The sequence below is a fragment of the Haliotis asinina genome, unplaced genomic scaffold (genome assembly GCF_037392515.1).
Source record: "Haliotis asinina isolate JCU_RB_2024 unplaced genomic scaffold, JCU_Hal_asi_v2 scaffold_26, whole genome shotgun sequence".
NCBI classification, from domain to species: domain Eukaryota; kingdom Metazoa; phylum Mollusca; class Gastropoda; order Lepetellida; family Haliotidae; genus Haliotis; species Haliotis asinina.
Window position 1 is genome coordinate 330,772 of NW_027133898.1, and position 19,394 is coordinate 350,165.

The 19,394-nt window shown below is 41.8% G+C and overlaps 1 protein-coding gene across 1 annotated transcript; it reads right to left on the reverse strand.

Moving 5' to 3' along the window:
- Nucleotides 1–544: 544 nt before the first annotated feature.
- Nucleotides 545–9,492, reverse strand: LOC137270011 (uncharacterized). The gene is made up of 7 exons (XM_067803825.1): nucleotides 9,402–9,492; nucleotides 6,480–6,821; nucleotides 5,193–5,261; nucleotides 4,473–4,526; nucleotides 4,049–4,144; nucleotides 3,438–3,518; nucleotides 545–2,941 (listed from the first exon to the last, which is right to left on the reverse strand). The coding sequence occupies exons 1-7, from the start codon at nucleotides 9,472–9,474 to the stop codon at nucleotides 2,772–2,774; spliced, it is 885 nt and encodes a 294-aa protein (XP_067659926.1). The 5' UTR covers nucleotides 9,475–9,492; the 3' UTR covers nucleotides 545–2,771.
- Between the last annotated feature and the right edge of the window lie 9,902 nt (nucleotides 9,493–19,394).

The window sequence follows — 19,394 nt, forward strand, 5'->3', positions numbered from 1 at the left end:
TGAATGTAATTAAGTGTTTATCGTCCAGTATGGGGTCAGTTAATTTGGCATGTAAATTACTTAGAGATAGGAAAATCTACTTCTTGACAATTTGACAAGTCATGTTATGTGGTCCTGATGTGGATTATATAAATGTATCTAGAGTCAGCTGGGTTAAACACAACATACCAGGAAACTGTAATAATGAGTTCGAGTGACGATTCGCTCGATTATGTTGCTTGATGTGTCAACACAACACACGATTTTCACGTGGCAGATGACTCGAATGCCAAAGTTTAACACTGGTACCCAACTGGGCTTACCAACGTTATATCCCAGGCGGGGTCACAACACGTAACCAACTACTACAGTATTTCAAAATGACGCGAGTATGACTCGAACCGTCATCCGGGCATGACGTGTAGTCAATGAATTAGTTCAACGCCCTATAGCATACGTAGACTGATATAATACCAAAACAACCGTAGAAACAATTGTAGTCAAACACCGCAGATTATAATATAGAACGCCATTACAACGCCAAAGGCAAGAAATGAGACAGCGATTTCAGTATTTTGTTTTATTCGTTGAAACAGAGACGTGTGCACACAAGGGGAAGATTGTTCCGCGTAGATCGACGCTGACGGTCACTGGCGGATTTGAAGGCGCCGTTGATCTTGATTCGTGAAAACTGACTGCCATTGGCGAGAATTCGCTTGAGCCATTCGGGTTTCGTGTCAGCCGATGGTGACAGACATTTCCGGAGTTACGTGTCAGTCGACGTTGATGGCCTCTGACGGGGACTAGTATTACCCGACGTTGACGCCCGTCGACATTGGCTACTAATGATTTGTACCCGTGCTTCAAACAATTCAAAACTAACATTCCTTCAAGTGTGTGTGCATGTACATTTCATAAAATTTATACATCATTTTCATTGGTATATATAAGTTTTTTTTATGAGTGTGTTACTCATAAGGTTGAATTAAATCGTTGTTTATTAACATGTTCATATGAAAGATTCCACTAGTAATCCCAGTATTGAATATGGTACATCACAGGAACTAAAGCACATGTTGCAGTAATGGCTACATGTGATCTTCTAACACATATGTAAAGGCTAAACGTAGACACTTAAAATAGTTCAATGAAATAATATCTGAATGGTACGCAAAATATTCATCATAGTAGTGAACGTGTACTCGGAAAGATAGGGCGATGGTGTTTAATCTTTTCCGACCGACTTTCACCGCAAAGAAAATACCTAATATGTACAACAATGTCTGGCAGGACTACCGATGACTGATTTCTTGTACAAAATGGTCGCCGACAATGTTACACAGGATTTTGAGAGGACTCTTCCCTTAATTGATTCAGGGATCGTGTGTATATAAATATGCCATGTAAGTAATGATAATGATTCTGACTATCTGTGTATTCTATTGCATTGTTGTGTATTGTGGTTTTTGATCGTTTTCATTGTAAATAAGAGAAGAAGTCAGACATGCTGATAACTTTTCATTTTGCGTCAGTCCTGGCGTCACGCTGCACGGAAACGTCTAATTATCAAATCATGGCATGGTATTAGTTTACTATTTGTGGGCTACCCGTCAGTCCTGGCGTCACGCTGCACGGAAACGTCTAATTATCAAATCATGGCATGGTATTAGTTTACTATTTGTGGGCTACCCGTCAGTCCTGGCGTCACGCTGCACGGAAACGTCTAATTATCAAATCATGGCATGGTATTAGTTTACTATTTGTGGGCTACCCGTCAGTCCTGGCGTCACGCTGCACGGAAACTTCTAATTATCAAATCATGGCATGGTATTAGTTTACTATTTGTGGGCTACCCGTCAGTCCTGGCGTCACGCTGCACGGAAACGTCTAATTATCAAATCATGGCATGGTATTAGTTTACTATTTGTGGGCTACCATACTCTTCCCCTGCATATTGTAAACGTATTGAACCATAGTAAGCAATTACTAGATGGCTGGATGTCGGAAAAGTTCCGAAAATGTTAGGTAGTGTTAAATTGGATTTTTTCTTTGTTATTACTTTAAATTTCAAACAAGGCAATCTTTCGAGCACAGCGTTCGTTTGCACACCCAATACCTTTCGTTTCGTTTTATCAAGATAGTTGGTATTGTTGCCAAAGATCATTTGTAATCTGATTCCAAAATGTATGGGGAATTCAGGGATGCATTTGTGACAGCTGACTGTGAAAATTGCGTGATGTAACTGGCGTCTCAATACCGGCCTTCGCGAAACGTGACTTTTTGAGCACTACCCAATTAAATTATGGCGGAAATCGCAATTGAGCGTTCGTGTGAGTGTATTTTCGAAAACATCCTAACTGATTATGAGTTCATCGGCGACGTTTCAGAACGGTAGAGTGATATTAGTGATGGCTATTTCACGTAGCACCCCACCCCTAGGCCCTCGTCACCAGTGACCAATGTCGTCCTTTCACCGCCAACATGTTTAGCTCATTATCTTTACAATGCTTCGTATACATAACATTATCTCTCGACATTTCTTTGTACATTGGCATGCATCAGTTCGTGTGCTACTTTAAGATCACTAGCACTGTTTGAGATGAGACCGTCCTTCATGACATAGGATGAACGGCTTTGATTTCCTGGAGATTTAAACGGTCCTCCACGAGTAAGCCACTGGTAGCCTACATAGCACAACTCAACCAATGACGTCACGACCAGCTGATGACCAAACACTGTCCTCTTCGTACGTAACAATATTACCCGGGATGTCAAACACCTGTATGGGTGTATTAAACAGTACTATCTTCCACGACTGAATAATAACTGTTAGCATTTGACGAAGGTGACGCTGGTGATGTTACCGATGTTGATGATGTTGTTTGGTTGTTGATATTGATGTTCAAGTATGCGGTCTGGACAGGGGTCAGAGAGCAGTATGCATTCTCCTCCACGGTTACTTCTGAAATTGAAGAAGTCATTTAATCTTGAGGCTATTTAATATCCAGTCAGCGATATTAAACTTACGTTGTACTTCTCTGAAGTGCACTATGCAATATTCAGGCATTATGGCCGCAGTCTGTAAATGTCTGAACCAGACAGTCAAGTGATCAACAGCATGAGCATCGATCTATTCAACTGGGATACGATAACATGTGTCACCTGCTGCCACCCAGCGAGCCATTAGACGCCTCTAACGACAAGCATGGGTAATTGAAGTCCAGTTCTAACCCAGATCTTCACGGCAAACGACGGTAGAGGTTACTAGCGTCCTCTGCCAACTCGTTGTCTGTCTCAAACTGTTTGACGAACGTAGTAATATTCTCTAAATGTGAACTTAGATATTCTAAGTTTTTTTGGGGTGTGTGATCTTTCATATGCAAAATGATATATTTCGTATACATCAAACTGGGTTCCACGCATCCCTTGTTGTCCCAACATAGTGGAGCACTCGTTACCTCTGGTGGTAGTTTCGTAGTGGCCCTCAGGTTCATTTTCGGTCAAGGTCAAGGTCTGGGTCTGACTTTTACACTTTGTCCCTGAAATGTACAAACGTGCTTTAGCCCAGGTCCACGTTTCATAAAGCTGTCGTAGTGTTACGCAGGATCTATGTTAGCTTATAGGAGTTACGATGATCTTAGCTTTACGTATAGGAGTTACGATGATCTTAGCTTTACGTATAGGAGTTACGATGATCTTAGCTTTACGTATAGGAGTTACGATGATCTTAGCTTTACGATCGTTTAGTGGATCAGAACTCGACTTGCTCAGTCGTGCCTGTCTTGCTTACTTTATTGGGGATTGTAGCCACTACTACTACTACTACTACTACTACTACTACTACTACTACTACTACTACTACTACTATAACTACTACTACTGCTGCTACTGCTACAACTACTACTAACTCTTTCTACTAGATACTACTACTACTACTACTACTACTACTACTACAAGTTACTACTACTGCTGCTATTACTACCAGTCCGACTAGTACTGTTATTACGGCTACGTATAATCCTGCTACTGACACCACTTCAGCTACTACTGTTTGTCGTGAAACACTTACATGCAACCACCACTGCCGTGTACAATGTCGCTGTCAGAAGTGCTGACGTCACACACGCAATGACCACAACATAGACATGCACGCCTGAAGGATTCTCTGTGAACATAGTCAGTATGAGAGTTGTCAACACACTGCCACGACACAGGCTATATATTCATATTTGGGAAAGCAGTGGTTAAGCCATCTACTATATCACATGTTCTATTTGTTGATGAAACAGGTAGAGGCCAGGTGTTACAACCAATGCAGATGACTTTCTTTTATCCAGTGCTGAATGGGTACCCGGTAGGATTTGATCGTTATGTGACTGTTAACCCACAGTGCAACAGGTGTCCATTAAACAGGATGTGTTGCAATTTTAACATGTAGATTTGACACGTGATAGCAATGTTAATACAGTAAAGGAGAGGATATTGCTACTTGCGTGCAGCTGGCAAGTCATCTGGTGGCGGGCGAGACGTAGACACAGCAGATGAACCTGGAACACACATATCCACACATAACATCAAGTAAATGACTAGGTTCACGTTTTAATCATTTCTAATATTGTAATCTGAGAAATAATTCATATACGTGGCAAAGCAATCCCTGTCTTATTGTCTGTCTCACTGAAAGTCGTCATGTCCCCCACCCACGCCTTCACAAATGTCTCTCCGCTTCTCCGTCTGTCAGCCGTCATGTCTCTCAGCATCTAGTTCACAATGTCTCTCAGTCTCGCTGTTAGTCGTCCTGTCTCCTACTAAAATTCTACTTCACCGTGTCTGCCCGTCTCAATGCCAAATGTCATGTTTCCCAGTCTCTTCTTCACAGTGCTTTTCGGCCTCTTTGCCTCGCTGGCAGTCGTCTTCTTTCCCAAACTCCAATTCACAATGTCTCTCTGCCTCTCTGTCTCTCTGTCGGACGTCATACCCCTTCCTCTCCTTCGGTGTCTCTTCGTCTCACAGCCACCCACCATGTCTGTCCGCCAGTCGACATGTCCGTTTTTCTCCTTCACAGTGTCTCTCACTGCCAGCCGCTATGTAATGTGCCTGTCGTCATGAACACCTTCAAAAGTGACTGTTCACACCGGGTTCACACAAAGCACCTGTTCACACCGGATTAACACAAAGTACCTGTTCACCCCGGGTCAACACATCGTACTTACCGGAACTCTGTACATCCTTGTCGTCATCTTCGTCTGGAAGGATGTCAACAGTTTTAGATCCACAATCCTCTGCAATATTCCAGCACCAATCACATCATTTCCTCTCAAACAGGCACCGTGTCCAAGTAAAGACAATTAGCAGATTTATCATGAAAGTAATTCATCTAACAGTATTCCTGCTGTTCAGTTACGAGTAACAACATAAACGTCTTTGTGCCAATCATGTGCTTTACTGCAAAGTGCAATGGCTGTTTGTTGTTGTTTTTTTTTTAAAAAAATCAGCTGTAGTTTCCTTTACTGTTTTGTGTTCTTCGTTTTACTTTCTTTTGGATCTTGACATTATAATTTCACGTATATACCAAGCCGTGGTGTAAAAGGTCAAGGCTGAAGTAGGTGTGAAATGTTTATCAGTGTTCAGTCTATCATGACCTTGAAGTATCCTATCCTGAACGGCAAAAGAAACACAACTCTGTTTTTCGTCAAGTTTTTAAATAGAAAAACTATGTATCACTATTGCTTATACACACTTGTCAGCGACATTTCTGGATACTTGTCAGCGATATGTCTCGATACTTGTCAGTGATGTGTCACCCACACCGCTAATCTAAACATGGCCACCTGGGCAGATCATGCCAGTGGAGACTGTTGGCTTACCATGCCAGTGAAAACTGCTGACCTGTCAGAAATGTAGCAGGCTAGGCAAATTATTGTTATTCATGTGCATATGAAAGCAAGGAAGTGAGTCGAGTAGAGGCAGAGACGGCAGACAGCCGTGTACAGACCAGCAGCAGAAGGAAACGAGGGACTTACAGGGTCTGACTGACCAGCCATTACAGCCATCTGGTGCCCAAGTGTCAACCTTACCTCGTCTCCTTCCCTTGTAGCCTATGCCGGACTCTACAAACTGTATAGTAAGTGCTCGCCCTATCTCACAACTGTACCTAAGAAATAAACCTGTCATTCTTTGTACGACGCTTCGCCTCGTGTTGTCGCAAGTCCCGTTAATTTTTTTCGAAACTTGCGTTTCTTTTGCTGTTCAGTATATGTTACTGCCAAGAGAAACAAAGAAACTGGCAGTATCACGTCAGACGATGGTTGGACCAGACATAGTACAGATGAATGACTTTGTGTGCTGGCGATTAGGTGCCTGCCTCCGAGATCATGACTTCGAATCCTGGATGGGAGTCAATCCAACAGTTCTTGAAAAATGGCTTATGGTAAGTAAGATTCAATGACAGTGAGACATATACTGTCGTGTGGCAGGGACATGGGGTAACTCATACTCACCCATTTTCACCTGGATCTGCTTCCCTTGACAATATGAATGACTCGTGTTGATATTGCACACATACGTTGTGAAGTCATCACAAGTCGGACTCGGAATGATCACTTCCATTTTGATGGGGTACACTCCAAAAACGAACACCTTGCTGTTTACAGACACAGACTTGCGGCGTCTCACGGTCGCTATGTTAATCGGTCCAGATGGCGTCCTCTTCTGAATGTACATGACGCCACTGTCGTACCGGTGCCGCAGCGACCAAGTTGTTAGTCCTTGACATTGTAAGACGAGCTGGCGATATTGTCCAGGAACGCCCACAGTGTGGAAGGATATTCCTTTGATGCAATCTGCAGGTATATGGACGGATGGTTGATGGATGGTGGATAGATGGACAGATGGGAAGAGGACGGGTGGCTGGCAGGATGGAAAGACTGATGGATGGAGAGAGTGTTTGGGGTGTTTTGATGGAGAGTGATTGATTGAGAGATAGGATTTGTAACAGTGCGTGCAGAAATATAATGATAGATATGTAGGTTCTTGAGAGGCATTTAGAAGTCGGTATTCTAATATACGACAAAATGTTAATATGAATTTCAACTTCTTCTTTATTGTTTTCACGACGTTTCTGTGCTATTCCTTGCCCCTTCGTCAGCTGGATGCTAACTAACAGTTAAACAGGATATGATGCTGTAACAGTGGATTAGGGGGTGATTGGTGAAGTCTTGCATCTAACTGATTTCCCAGCAACCACTCTGCTGGTACAGAAAGTTGGATGACAACTGTGCATCGAGTTCACAATGGAAATAGAAAATCAGAAACTACCGTTCCTAGATGTGTCCTCGCACTCCCCCAACAACTTTACCTTCTCCGTCTACAGAAAACCCACCCACACCGACTAGTATATTCATTACCTCGCCAACCATCACCCCCAAACGTGCATTTGTCTCCACCCTAACCAGACGAGCCGAATCCATCTGCGATTCTGATCATCTCCAAACTGTCATAGACCATCTGAGAATTACATTCATCAACCTCAACGGCTATCCGAAACAACTTGTAGACAGGACCATATCATCAACCCTGCAACAGCAAGAAGAACGCCAACCAAAAGTTGAACTAGTCTCCAGTTAGAATGACAATTCCCAACTAAGGTCAGATTAGTCACCACATCAGTCGACTGCTCAAGAAAACTGCCGGTATAGATGTGACCTTCAAGTCTGACAAAACACTGAAGGCCATTCTGAAGGCCAGTGGCAGATGTACACCAACCAAGACCACTCACAAGTCCAGGGGCTGCATCTACAAGCTTATGTGTGACTGTGGCCTTAGCTATGTAGGAGAGATATCTCGCCCCATTGATATTAGGCTGAAAGAGCACAGCACCTCAGTAGAGAAATTAGATCTATAGTCAGCCCATTCTGAACATATTGTGAACACTCCATCACATTCCATTGACTGGCAAGCAACAACCATCATAGCAACGAGCATCCATGATTGGCGACGACGCAAAATTTCAGAAGCTGTCAACATCAAGAGATTAGCCCCACAGATGAACAGAGACCAAGGGGTTTACCTACCCAATCCCTGGGAAATTAATTAGACGCTTGGGAAATCAAATAGTTGCAAGGCTTCACCAATCACCCCCTAATCCACTGTTACCCACCCTTAGAAGAAGAAGCTGACATCCGTAACATTTTGTCGTATATGATAGATATGTAGTCCAGATCTGAAATTTTCATTACATGCCTGAATCAATTCAACTTTTCCATGTCAAATCTGATCTATTATTGCGGGGTTTTCTTATTTTGGGGTGTGTGAAAAACGCAGGTTTCTGGGTTAACGCAATCACTGGAATAACGGATGTATTACGTCTATAAGTCGTCACAATAATTTCGACAAAGACAGAAATCATGCGCTTGAAATGCAAGATGTTCTTGGAAAGAAATGACAGTGAAGAGAACAAGATGGCTCAACCACTGCTTTCCCAAATATGAATATATAGCCTGTGTCGTGGCAGTGTGTTGACAACTCTCATTCTGACTCGAATCGACAATCATAGCGTTACTGGAATACATGGATGCCACTGTACACAGACCTGGATGGGTGCAATGGTTCCAGGCACGTGTACACCAACAATTCGTATGCGTGGGAATCCAGTCTACAACTGTGAAGAGAAAGACGTTACCAAACCAAAATGCTGCGCTATTTGTTTCATCTCAAGTGGCCTGGATTAAATTGACGCTGCCCTCAGTTGTGACCCACACTGCACAATACACAAGTGGAATCACCCCACATGTGTCATGTCCAGAGTAATTCACCATTAACCATACCAAACGAACTACTATTTTCATAAAAGCTGGACGTGACGTCCATTAAAACTATCCTTGTGCTTAGAGGATTGTCAGCGAAATGCCCATTCAGATTTTGTTTGATTATTACAGGCATGTGAGAGGCATTCACTCGAACATAATCAATGAAACCCCCTCAAACGGTACCTGCTCACAAACATTCCCAAACATGCGGACAAACATAACAAACAAACATAATTGTGCTGCTAGAAATGTATATGTGTCAGGTATATCATTATACTTCATTAACACCACGACTAAATATATGCTTAAGCACCGCTAATCAGCGAATCCAGATAAAACTAACAGACGCAACTCTGAACGCATCTTAGACCAATGAACGCCCTGTGTAAGTCGGTCTTCCAGGTGACCTGTCCCGAGGAAATATGAACATGTCCACAACCTTCATGCCTGTCGTATGCCTGGATAGTGACCTGGTTCAATGCTTATCAGAGCACCTGACGTCTTTCATCTTTGTTCATTATATCAATCACTGGTTTGTCTGGTCGGTCAGGTTATTTTGGTTCAGGAGTATTGTTGTATATGGCAGTAATTACCAAAACAAAGAAACGTACTTACTCCTGAAGTATCCGGACACAGGCCAAACCAAAATTGAACTTGAGAGAAAGAGCAGCACACCGTTGTCCCTCATCGTGTCGACTGTAGGCTTGACTATCAGTGCACTACACTGACTAATGTCCATCTGATCTGCTGATACATTCACCTCACATCCGATCATCTTTCAAGGGGATTTCCGCTGATGTCTCAGCCGTGTCGTGCAGTCTAACAATGACAGTCGCAGCGTGCTCCCCCAGATAACATTGTCATCAAAGGTCAATAGAGTGAACGTTGTTTGATGCCGCTGGTACAAATATTCAGTTTAAGTCAACTTTGGGTCAGTTAAACTCAGGGTATGAAAACTTATGTTAAACTCAGGGTATGAGTGTGTGGGTGTGGGTGCGTGTATGTGTGTGAGTGTGTGTGTTTAGTGGGGAATTGGTTGATGCACGTCTTCGTATCATTCGTCATGTCAGTCAACGGATTGTCTGGTCCGACATATAGCTGGAATATCAGACTAACCAAACTTTACAACTGAAAAGTGTAATGGTGGTTCCAATTTGCGTATTTCGCGTTTACTGAGTACCTTAACATAAAGAAACATAATATGAGAACGTACATGATGAAACACTTGTGAATACACTGAATTCAATTTCGTCCAGAAGGTACATTAATTTGCTTGGTTGTCGAAATTTGAACAATTCACTGTACAACCTTGTGTTCTTGAAAGGCGTGTCAGAATCGGGGATCATGGGTTTGAATCCCAGCATAATGATCTTTCTTGGTTTGTCTGAACCAAACCAGTCCTAGTGTGTTTCACGTGAATGTGTAAAATCACGTAGGGTCTCTTTACCACATCAAGTTGACTCGTGGTTATACACCTGGAGTTCAGATAAATGAGGCGTTTTATCCCTGATAACATCGCCATGCAATATCAGATGAAATAGGGACATGTGGGATAGCCTGGTGGTTAGGCATTGGCTCGTCACACTGTAGATCCTGTGTCGATTCCCCACATGGACAGAACGTATAAAACCAATCTCTGGTGCCCCACGCAATGATATTGCTGGCATATTGGAAAAACTAAACTCACTCATTCACATGAAATATCTATAAAGGGCTCGTAAGTAGGTCACAGTATAGTTGGCAGAAAATGTTTCAGGACTGTGTTTGGTAACTTTACTTTAAAAGTGCTATACGTTTCCAGTTTGGTATGAGGCATTATAATTCTTCGACCATTGAGGATCTTAATTGTCATAATTTATCACTCGATAATAAGAAAGTTGCCTATGAGAGCAATGCCCACATCCAATTTGTCGGCTGACGCAAAAGATATTATTAGAAAAATCTATAATTATTTCAAACGAGACAGTGAAAGGGGCGGGTTCATTTGTAGCTCCTGAAAAGTATTTCAAACGAACCCAACATGCCTTGGATCTCTCAAAGGCCATGTTGAGAGGAATTATCTATGCCTCGTGTACGGACATTCCCGGGACCATCTCAAGAGTTGGTAGGAAATTAAGAAAAGGGATAGTTTTGATCAAAGGCTTGTCAGGGACAGAATTAGAAAACAAACACGTGAAAATGAGCATGTGTCGGTACGGCGATGGAAACAAATCCTTGCTCAAGACCACCAGCTGGATGTCTTTCGTTATACTACATGTATTTGCAAATTGTTGCTGAAATTTGGTTACAAACATAAAAGTCTTTGAATGTCATTTAGAAGTGAAAATATTCGATGGGAGGACACTAGGATACTATCTACCAACAACAACAACTGGCGCCAAAGGAAACTGCAAGAGGCCATCGAGATCCGGAGACAGAAACCAGCCATCAACCGCGACCAAGGAGTGTACCTACCAAGTGCCTGGGACTTATTGATAAATTAATCTCATCTACCTGTGTACATTCTATCTATGTAATTCATGTATAGCCTATCTACCCGAGTACATACTTGTGTTTGTACATCACCAACCCTCATGTAAACATGCTCACCCCCTATCGTGTGTTATGTACATCATCCTATCATGCGTAATGTATCACCATTGGCTTCCATCCTTATCCCCAATCATGTTATGTAAACATATCCAATCAACTGTAATGCATTACCATTGGCTTCCATCATTGTTATCTTAACTATCGGCTTCCTATCAGTGCTTGTTTATACTAGCTTTCGTTAACTCATTCCACTTGTTACTTTGTTATTGTTTTACCTGTACATATAAATACACCTCTGTATCCCTTTCTCAATCACCTGATGAAGGAGTAAGCATTAACTCAGAAACGTTGTGTTCTCTCATAAAGAAGTTGATATTCATAAAATCTTCATTCAAACATAAAAGTGTTCAGGAGATATAAACGCCACGTGTGAAAGGCATGACATCGTAAAAACAAGAATAAATTACTTGAGAACAATTCGAAAACAAACGCGCTGATGGTTACGAAGCGGTGTATCTGGACGAGACATGGGTAAATGCCTCCCATACAGCATCTTACCAATGGCAGCATCCTGACAGACAGGAGTGGAAGCGGAAGCTACCAGCTGGTAGAAGACAGAGACTTATAATTCTGCATGCTGGCTCACACAAAGGATTTCTGCTTGGGTGTAATTTGGTATTTAAATCTAAATCCACCGGCGGGAGAGACTACCATATGGAAATGAACGGGGCCGTGTACACAGTATGTAGAACAACATCTGATCACAGCCCTTCCAGAAAAAGGGGCATATCTAGGGGAAGGTATCACGCTACAACACGACATTCCAGTTATATGACGTTGAAACAACTGTTCAAACGGCAATAGGGAAGATTTATATCAGTCGGTGGGAAGCCTGTGGGAACCAGTTGAAAATTAGTACTGGAAGCTAGATGGTATTAGAGAACAAACCATCCCACTAATCGTAACATCTTGGAGAAGAGTCAGATACTGTCCTGTCCGAAGAAGAGACGCTTTGTGATTGAAAAATCTTGAAGAATTCGAGGAAAACAAGTAAGTGATCAACCCCCAAATTACAAATCAAAGACCCACTTCAGTAATGTGTACATGCATAGTATCACAGAAATATGATTAGTGGACTATGAATAATGCCTAGAAAATTAAACTGTCCCCAAACTACTTCCAAGCTCAAAATATTTTCATGGAAACTAAACCATCACAATTCTCCAATATCCACATGTGCATGAAAAGACATCGCAATAGCATTCTAAACATCATAAAATTATGTGCCATATTTGATTTTGAGATGACCCCTTCTGCCCTACACCGGTATTGGCACCGTTAACTAATGCAAAATGCACGTGCTTGAAATCACGTGACATGATCTGACGAGCAAAATGTAAGTATGTGACAGCCTATTTGCATGACCGGGTCGCTGTTCCGGTAAATAGCTCAACACCCTTTTCATGTTGAGATGTTGGTTGTTGTGACTTGAAATAATGACAGCTCTTATAGACAACTTTCTTATTGTCGCGTGATAAATTATGACAATTAAGATCTTCAATGGTAGAAGAATTATAACGTCTCATACCAAATTGGAAACGGAGAGCACTTGTAGGTTTAAAGTAAAGTTACCAAACACAGTCCTAAAACATTTTCTGCCAGACTATACTTTGTGAGAACCTCACACTTGGCCCGAGGCAACAAACAAACCACAATTGGTCCGGGTAACAAACAACGCACATTTGGTCCTGGCAATAAACAACGCACACTATGTCTTGGTCGGGGCAACAAACAAACCACACTTGGTCCGGGCAAGAAACGACGTACACTTGGTGAGGTCTAGTAAAGTCATATTTGACGGTCGCGCAATCTGAAACCAGAACTAGATCCCGAATATACGCACGCTTGATACCGGAAATCTGGTACCGGAAGTAAAGAGGGCCTTCTCGCGAACGTCGCAGTCTACTACCAGAAGTAGAGCCTTGCGAGACTTCCAGGGGCTATTCAACCAATGAGAGAGTGAGCTTTAGAAGTTATATAGTAACAAGACTTCAACTACATCATGGGGACTTTTTCTAAAATTGAATGAAACCTTCGTAAAATCTACTAAAAATGCCACCCATCAAAAGATTTGCTGCACGTTGACTATTCAGGATGCAGTCAGTTGGTTATAACCTGCTCCCAGAAGCAACATGAACTTAGAAACGGATTCGGGATTCGAATCTGAATATTTGTTTTCAGATTCGGAATTCGAATCCATGTATGTATGTATGTATGTATGTATGTATGTATGTATGTATGTATGTATGTATGTATGTATGTATGTATGTATGTATGTATGTATGTATGTATGGTTGTATGGTTGTATGGTTGTATGTATGGTTGTATGTATGGTTGTATGGTTGTATGGTTGTATGTATGGTTGCATGTATGGTTGTATGGTTTTATGGTTGTATGTATGGTTGTATGTATGGTTGTATGTATGTATGGTTGTATGTATCTCTGTATGCATGTCTGTATATCTGTATGTATCTACGCATGTATCTGTGTATCTATGCATCTATGCATGTATCTATGTATGTATTAGTGTATCTATATATTGATGGGTATATTTTTTTAAGAAGAATGCAATGCTGAATCTAGGATAGAAAAATCTGGAATGTGAACAGAAATTCAAATTCAGGATTTGAGTCCAGAATGTGAAGAAATAATTCAGATTCGGGATTCGAATCCCTAATCTGAAAAAAAATATTCAGATGCGGGATTCGGGATTCGAATCCGGAATCCCGCATCCGTTTCTAACTTCATGTTGCTGCTTTCAGACGTATCCCAACGGGAATTGGTTGTCCTCAGCAACATAATGACCGTACATGCAACCATCTGATTCAGCTAAATAGGTATGAATAGTGAAAATCTTTAGGATATGTTGTAGTGAACAGACATTGTTTTACGCCATTGTTTCACAGAGGTAAGGATGTATGCTAGCTGTTGTTTGGCCAGATGTTGGATTGAATATTGTGTTATAATTCAGTGGTCTGACAGTGACCGTTAAGTGGTGGACAAACCCGCTCGAGTCCGAGCCCCTACTGAATGTAATGTATGAAGCCGATTTCCAATGCCCTCTGTCCTAGCATTACTAGCGCGTTGATCACAGCGACGGAAGACACGTTCACTCATGGTGTGAGATGCATTTTATGTACTAAATCTGTTTCTTGTTGACAACTGTTTTTAACGATAAATATTCTCATTATCATTGACCAGGTATTAGCAGCAGTATGTATTGTGTGTATCAGCGTCTGTCCGACCATTTTATCAACGTAAGTCCATCTTGCCACCGTATGACCATTTTATCAACGTAAGTCCATCTTGTCACCGTATAACCATTTCATCAACGTAAGTCCATCTTGTCACCGTATGACCATTTCATCAACGTAAGTCCATCTTGTCACCGTATGACCATTTTATGAACGTATGTAATCTTTTCACCGTGTGTTAATTTTGTCAACGTATGCTCATCTGGTCACAGTATGTCCATCTTGCCAACGCATGTGCATCTTGTCAACACATGTCTATCTTGTCAACGCATGTCCGTCTTGTCAACGTATCTTTTCACCGTATGACCATTTATCATTGAATGTACATCTTGTCAACATGTGTTAATCTTGTCAACATATGTCCATTTTGTCAACGTATGTGCATCTTGTCAACAGATGTCCATCTTTTAATGTATGTCCATCTTGTCCACGTATGTCTGTCTTGGCATAGATCGACTTGCAACAAGCACTGAACAAAAACAAGAATATACCACATCCTCGAGACATATTCAACAGTGATCAGGCCTGTGTGGATTGTCGGCTAAATGGCACCCACAATGTACAACGATTTGTCAAAGACGATTGAATTCATAAACAAAACACAGAGTCTGTGTGTATCCGTTATTTCCTGAATGAGTCTATTCACTCTTTGTCGGTATGCTGTCTGTCTGCTGTCTGTCTACTTTCCGCAAATTTCTATAAGGGTCAGAGTGTCTGTCTGCACGTGCGATAAAAACAACCTGTCTTCGTTTGTTCGTCAGTACAAATACTCCATCACTTCAGATGTCACACTGTCAATGTTTTCTTGACAAAAATCTTTCGTTCAAATCCAAACACGTGTTGATTGACACTTAACCAGTGTAACATACCCGAGGGGATTTAGCAAATAAAATAACAGTAATATCATTTAGAATGCAGATGAACCAAGGAAAAAATACCCCAAGAAAAAAATGAGAATGCACCCATGACTCTTCCAAGCTTTATCGCTTGCTCCTATGTGCACGTGTGAATATATGAATATGTTAACTGACTTTGTCGTTAGATCATATATTACATGGGACATGCAAAAACGCTATTACGGTCTATGGGCCTTTGTGCGAAAGACTGTACACGCACCTGTCGGCTGCTACTTGGCTGGGGTAAAAGCGAAAGATTAATGGTTCATCGACTGAGATAATATGTCATATGTTGACTCAGTGGCCAGTGTTAATAAGTGTATATGACACCTGTGGGAGTAAGTACACTGAAACAAATAACAAGTGAGAGTCATTTTGAGCCGCAGCGAGACTTTTTCAAGGCACGTAAACGCGGAACTTCAGGGCTAGAATGTCACAGTATGTCACGCTGTGTCAGTGCATCCTATAACTCGTGTCTAAAGCAAACCGCAGATTTATAGTAATGAGACCACCAGGATGCTCACACTCAGTCATCCAGAGTGAATGAGTGAGTGGGTGAGTGAGTGAGTGAGTTTAGTTTAGTTTACACCGTACTCAGCAATATTCCAGCTATATGGCGGCGGTCTGTAAGTAATCGAGTGTGGACCAGACAATCCAGTGAGTTGCTTTTAATTGCTTGGTCAAATCTGTCGTTATATACATGAAACATTCCTGAAGTGAGGCGTTCCACAACAAAAGGGGGCGGTGAGGTAGCCAGTTGGATCAAGCGTCTGGTCGCCTATGATCAGTTCTAGTCCTTTTTTTCACGAAAGCAGCAGTGTGCAGAATTAAAACCTATTAGTATACAGATGGTTTATGTAACATCGATGAGTACAGGATTTCAGCTACACAACAATTGGCAGATACATGTGAGCAAATCTGTAAGATACATGTAAATATATAGTTGATATAATTGGTATGTGTGTCAAGTTGAGAAACAAATCATTGTGGAACATGTTTAATTTTGACACACGAAGGAAGTGTGTGACACGCCCCGCAAGCGTTACACACACATACGATATCACTCACGTCGTGTGCTGTTTCCGACTACAATCTGCAAGTGAATGAAAGGAGAGGCGATCATCAACCACTAATATTTTCAGGAACCTTTTGCAAAAGGATACACTGGGTAAACTCGTCCAGATTCAGAAGGTGCCCACGTTCCGCTCGGGCGACAAACGCGTCACTCACACGTGTGTATGTGATTCACACTTGGCTAGCCTGTGGCTTTATGCGTGAGTTCCTCGTCTGCTTTCGTAGCGTCGAAGTGTGATTATGTGAATGTTTTTTGATAATAATATCTCTCTTTTATGCTTGTGACTAAATTGGATGAAATAGACAAGCTTAAGGACTTGGGCCGCTGCTTATCGTACTGACCATTGGTTTGGCAAGCTCATATAAGCGATCGAGTTACCCATGACATTGTTGAAAGGATATACGATTGGAGATACAAAACGTACATCAGACACAGATATTCAAAGTCATATGTGAGGTCATGTATTGGATTACAACAGACACATATCGATCTCGGCGTGGTCTGATCAGCACTGATGGAATCAAATTAGAAATGGCCACAAAAATTATGGCACTAGAACACAGACGCTCATGTAACGAACAAACGAACAGAAGTGTGACACAATTCGGAGTCGACAGAGAATCAAACACAAACAAATTAGAAAGACACATAATGAAAAAACGCAGAAAGATATCAGAACAGACACACTTTAATCAGCCAAAGAGCTCAGTCACAAACAGACCCAGCAAACCATGTCCGCTTCAAGACGTCGCTGAAATTGACATTTATTCATAATATAGACAAGCGTACATTCCGGTAAATCAAAGGTGTCAAAACGTAAATATCGGCCATTAAAAACGTCAAATGATCTTCTGTGATGATTAATGGTTCAAAAACGATGTCAGTCCATGAGGTAATTCTGCACTCAACGAACAGCCATGAGAACCTGTTTGTGTAGGCAAAAGCAAGAGCAGTACACATCCAGCTCCGCTCATTGTTCCGGGTGCGAGGCGTATTATATATTACAGTTCGACCGTCGTGAAGTCTGCTTGGTTAGGGCTTAACTGAGGAAACACTACGCCCTGGTCGAGTCATGTTAGAAGGTTTTTGACAGTTGATGGGAGTACATTGCCAGTTGGAAAGTCGGGTAGATCGTATCTGGAAAGCAATGACCTGCAAGAGGTTACTGAGGACGCAGGGAAAGGATTCACGGAAAGGCAATTAGTGGAGTCGCCTTTCAATGAAAGCGTTATTTGAAACAAAAAACAAAGCATGGGTAAGGTAGTACGGACATCACGAATCCGACGTCCGGGTGAAATTAAAGACGTTTACATATGACTATATAACCGATTAGTAGCATTTGGAACTAACACCCGTGTAGGAGATATTTTGCCGTTTGCAACTTCTATAATATAAATCACATGTCGTAACAGTGTATATAGTCTTCCTCAGTCATCACGAGTCTCTGGAAGTCTCACCCTGGAAGAGGGTGGTGGTGGTGTTGGCCCACTTTGAAGCTGCTCAATAACTGATCGTCTTCGCTTCCTGTAATCCTGTTCTCGACTACAGTCCTTAAACACAACAGCAGAACGCGGTATGGACAAGTCCAAGACGCTAGGATCTTAATCAAAGCGATTTAGAAATCCAAACTCAAGATCACCTATACCTGAGACAAAGGTGGCTAAAGATTGCAGTCTATAGACATGATATGTTTGGATGGAAGACTAACGTTTGTAAATAATACCTGGTGGCAATTGTTTTGTTTGTACGATATTTATTTTTCGTATAATGTGAACTTCAGTTTTTGTTAATTATTATCTATGACTTATCTTGTCGATCAGCCTCCTGCAACCCAACCCTAACAATGGGTTAAGTCAATATGGCCCCTCCTCGGGACTGAACATTATCCCCATTTGACATCTTCTTAACCCGCACCCATTAAATGTGCTGTTGTGATATTAATGGCTACGTGGCTATCTTCATGTCGACGTGGATATCTTCATGTTGTGTGGCATTCCGAGTGCTTCTATACGAGCATGACGTATCTTTCGTAGGATTAAAGGTGAAATAAAGGGTTTTTTTTACATTCAATCCAGGATTATAGTCTCAGGTGTTTAGACTGGCGCTCTTCGAATTCAAATCTCGTGTATGCCTGAACTGGAAACTCTCCACACCATGTGTATGTCTTAATTGTAAACTCTTCACACCATGTGTATGTCTTAATTGTAAACTCTTCACACCATGTGTATGTCTAAACCAGAGACTCTTAACTCTTCGTGTATGTCTGAACTGGAAACTCTTTACACCTCGTGTATGTCTGAACTGGAAACTCTTCACATCTCGTGTATGTCTGAACGGGAAACTCTTGACACCTCGTGTATGTCTGAACTGGAAACTCTTGACACCTCGTGTATGTCTGAACTGGAAACTCTTTACACCTCGTGTATGTCTGAACCGGAAACTCTTAACTCTTCGTGTATGTCTGAACGGGAAACTCTTAACTCTTCGTGTATGTCTGAACTGGAAACTCTTCACACCTCGTGTATGTCTGAACGGGAAACTCTTCACACCTCGTGTATGTCTGAACTGGAAACTCTTAACTCTTCGTATATGTCTGAACTGGAAACTCACGAAAGTACGATACCATTAGACAGTGGAAAGACACTATTGGTCAGTGGTGCCGTACTTTTGAACAGGTGAACGAAACTACTGGATTGTTTATGTGTTGGAGACACTGCTCGCTCAGCAATATTCCAGTAAATAAGTAGTCTATTGACATCGTGGACCTCGTGTGATGGACCGGGAATACGAT

Excerpts from the sequence above, each read along its gene's own strand:
- LOC137270011 (XM_067803825.1), bottom strand. The coding sequence starts at position 9,474 with ATGAGGGACAACGGTGTGCTGCTCTTTCTCTCAAGTTCAATTTTGGTT. Across the intron at positions 6,822-9,401 it reads TGTGTCCGGATACTTCAGGA|ATTGCATCAAAGGAATATCC; the intron begins GTAAGTACGTTT and ends ATATACCTGCAG. Across the intron at positions 4,527-5,192 it reads CAAGGATGTACAGAGTTCCG|GTTCATCTGCTGTGTCTACG; the intron begins GTAAGTACGATG and ends TGTGTGTTCCAG.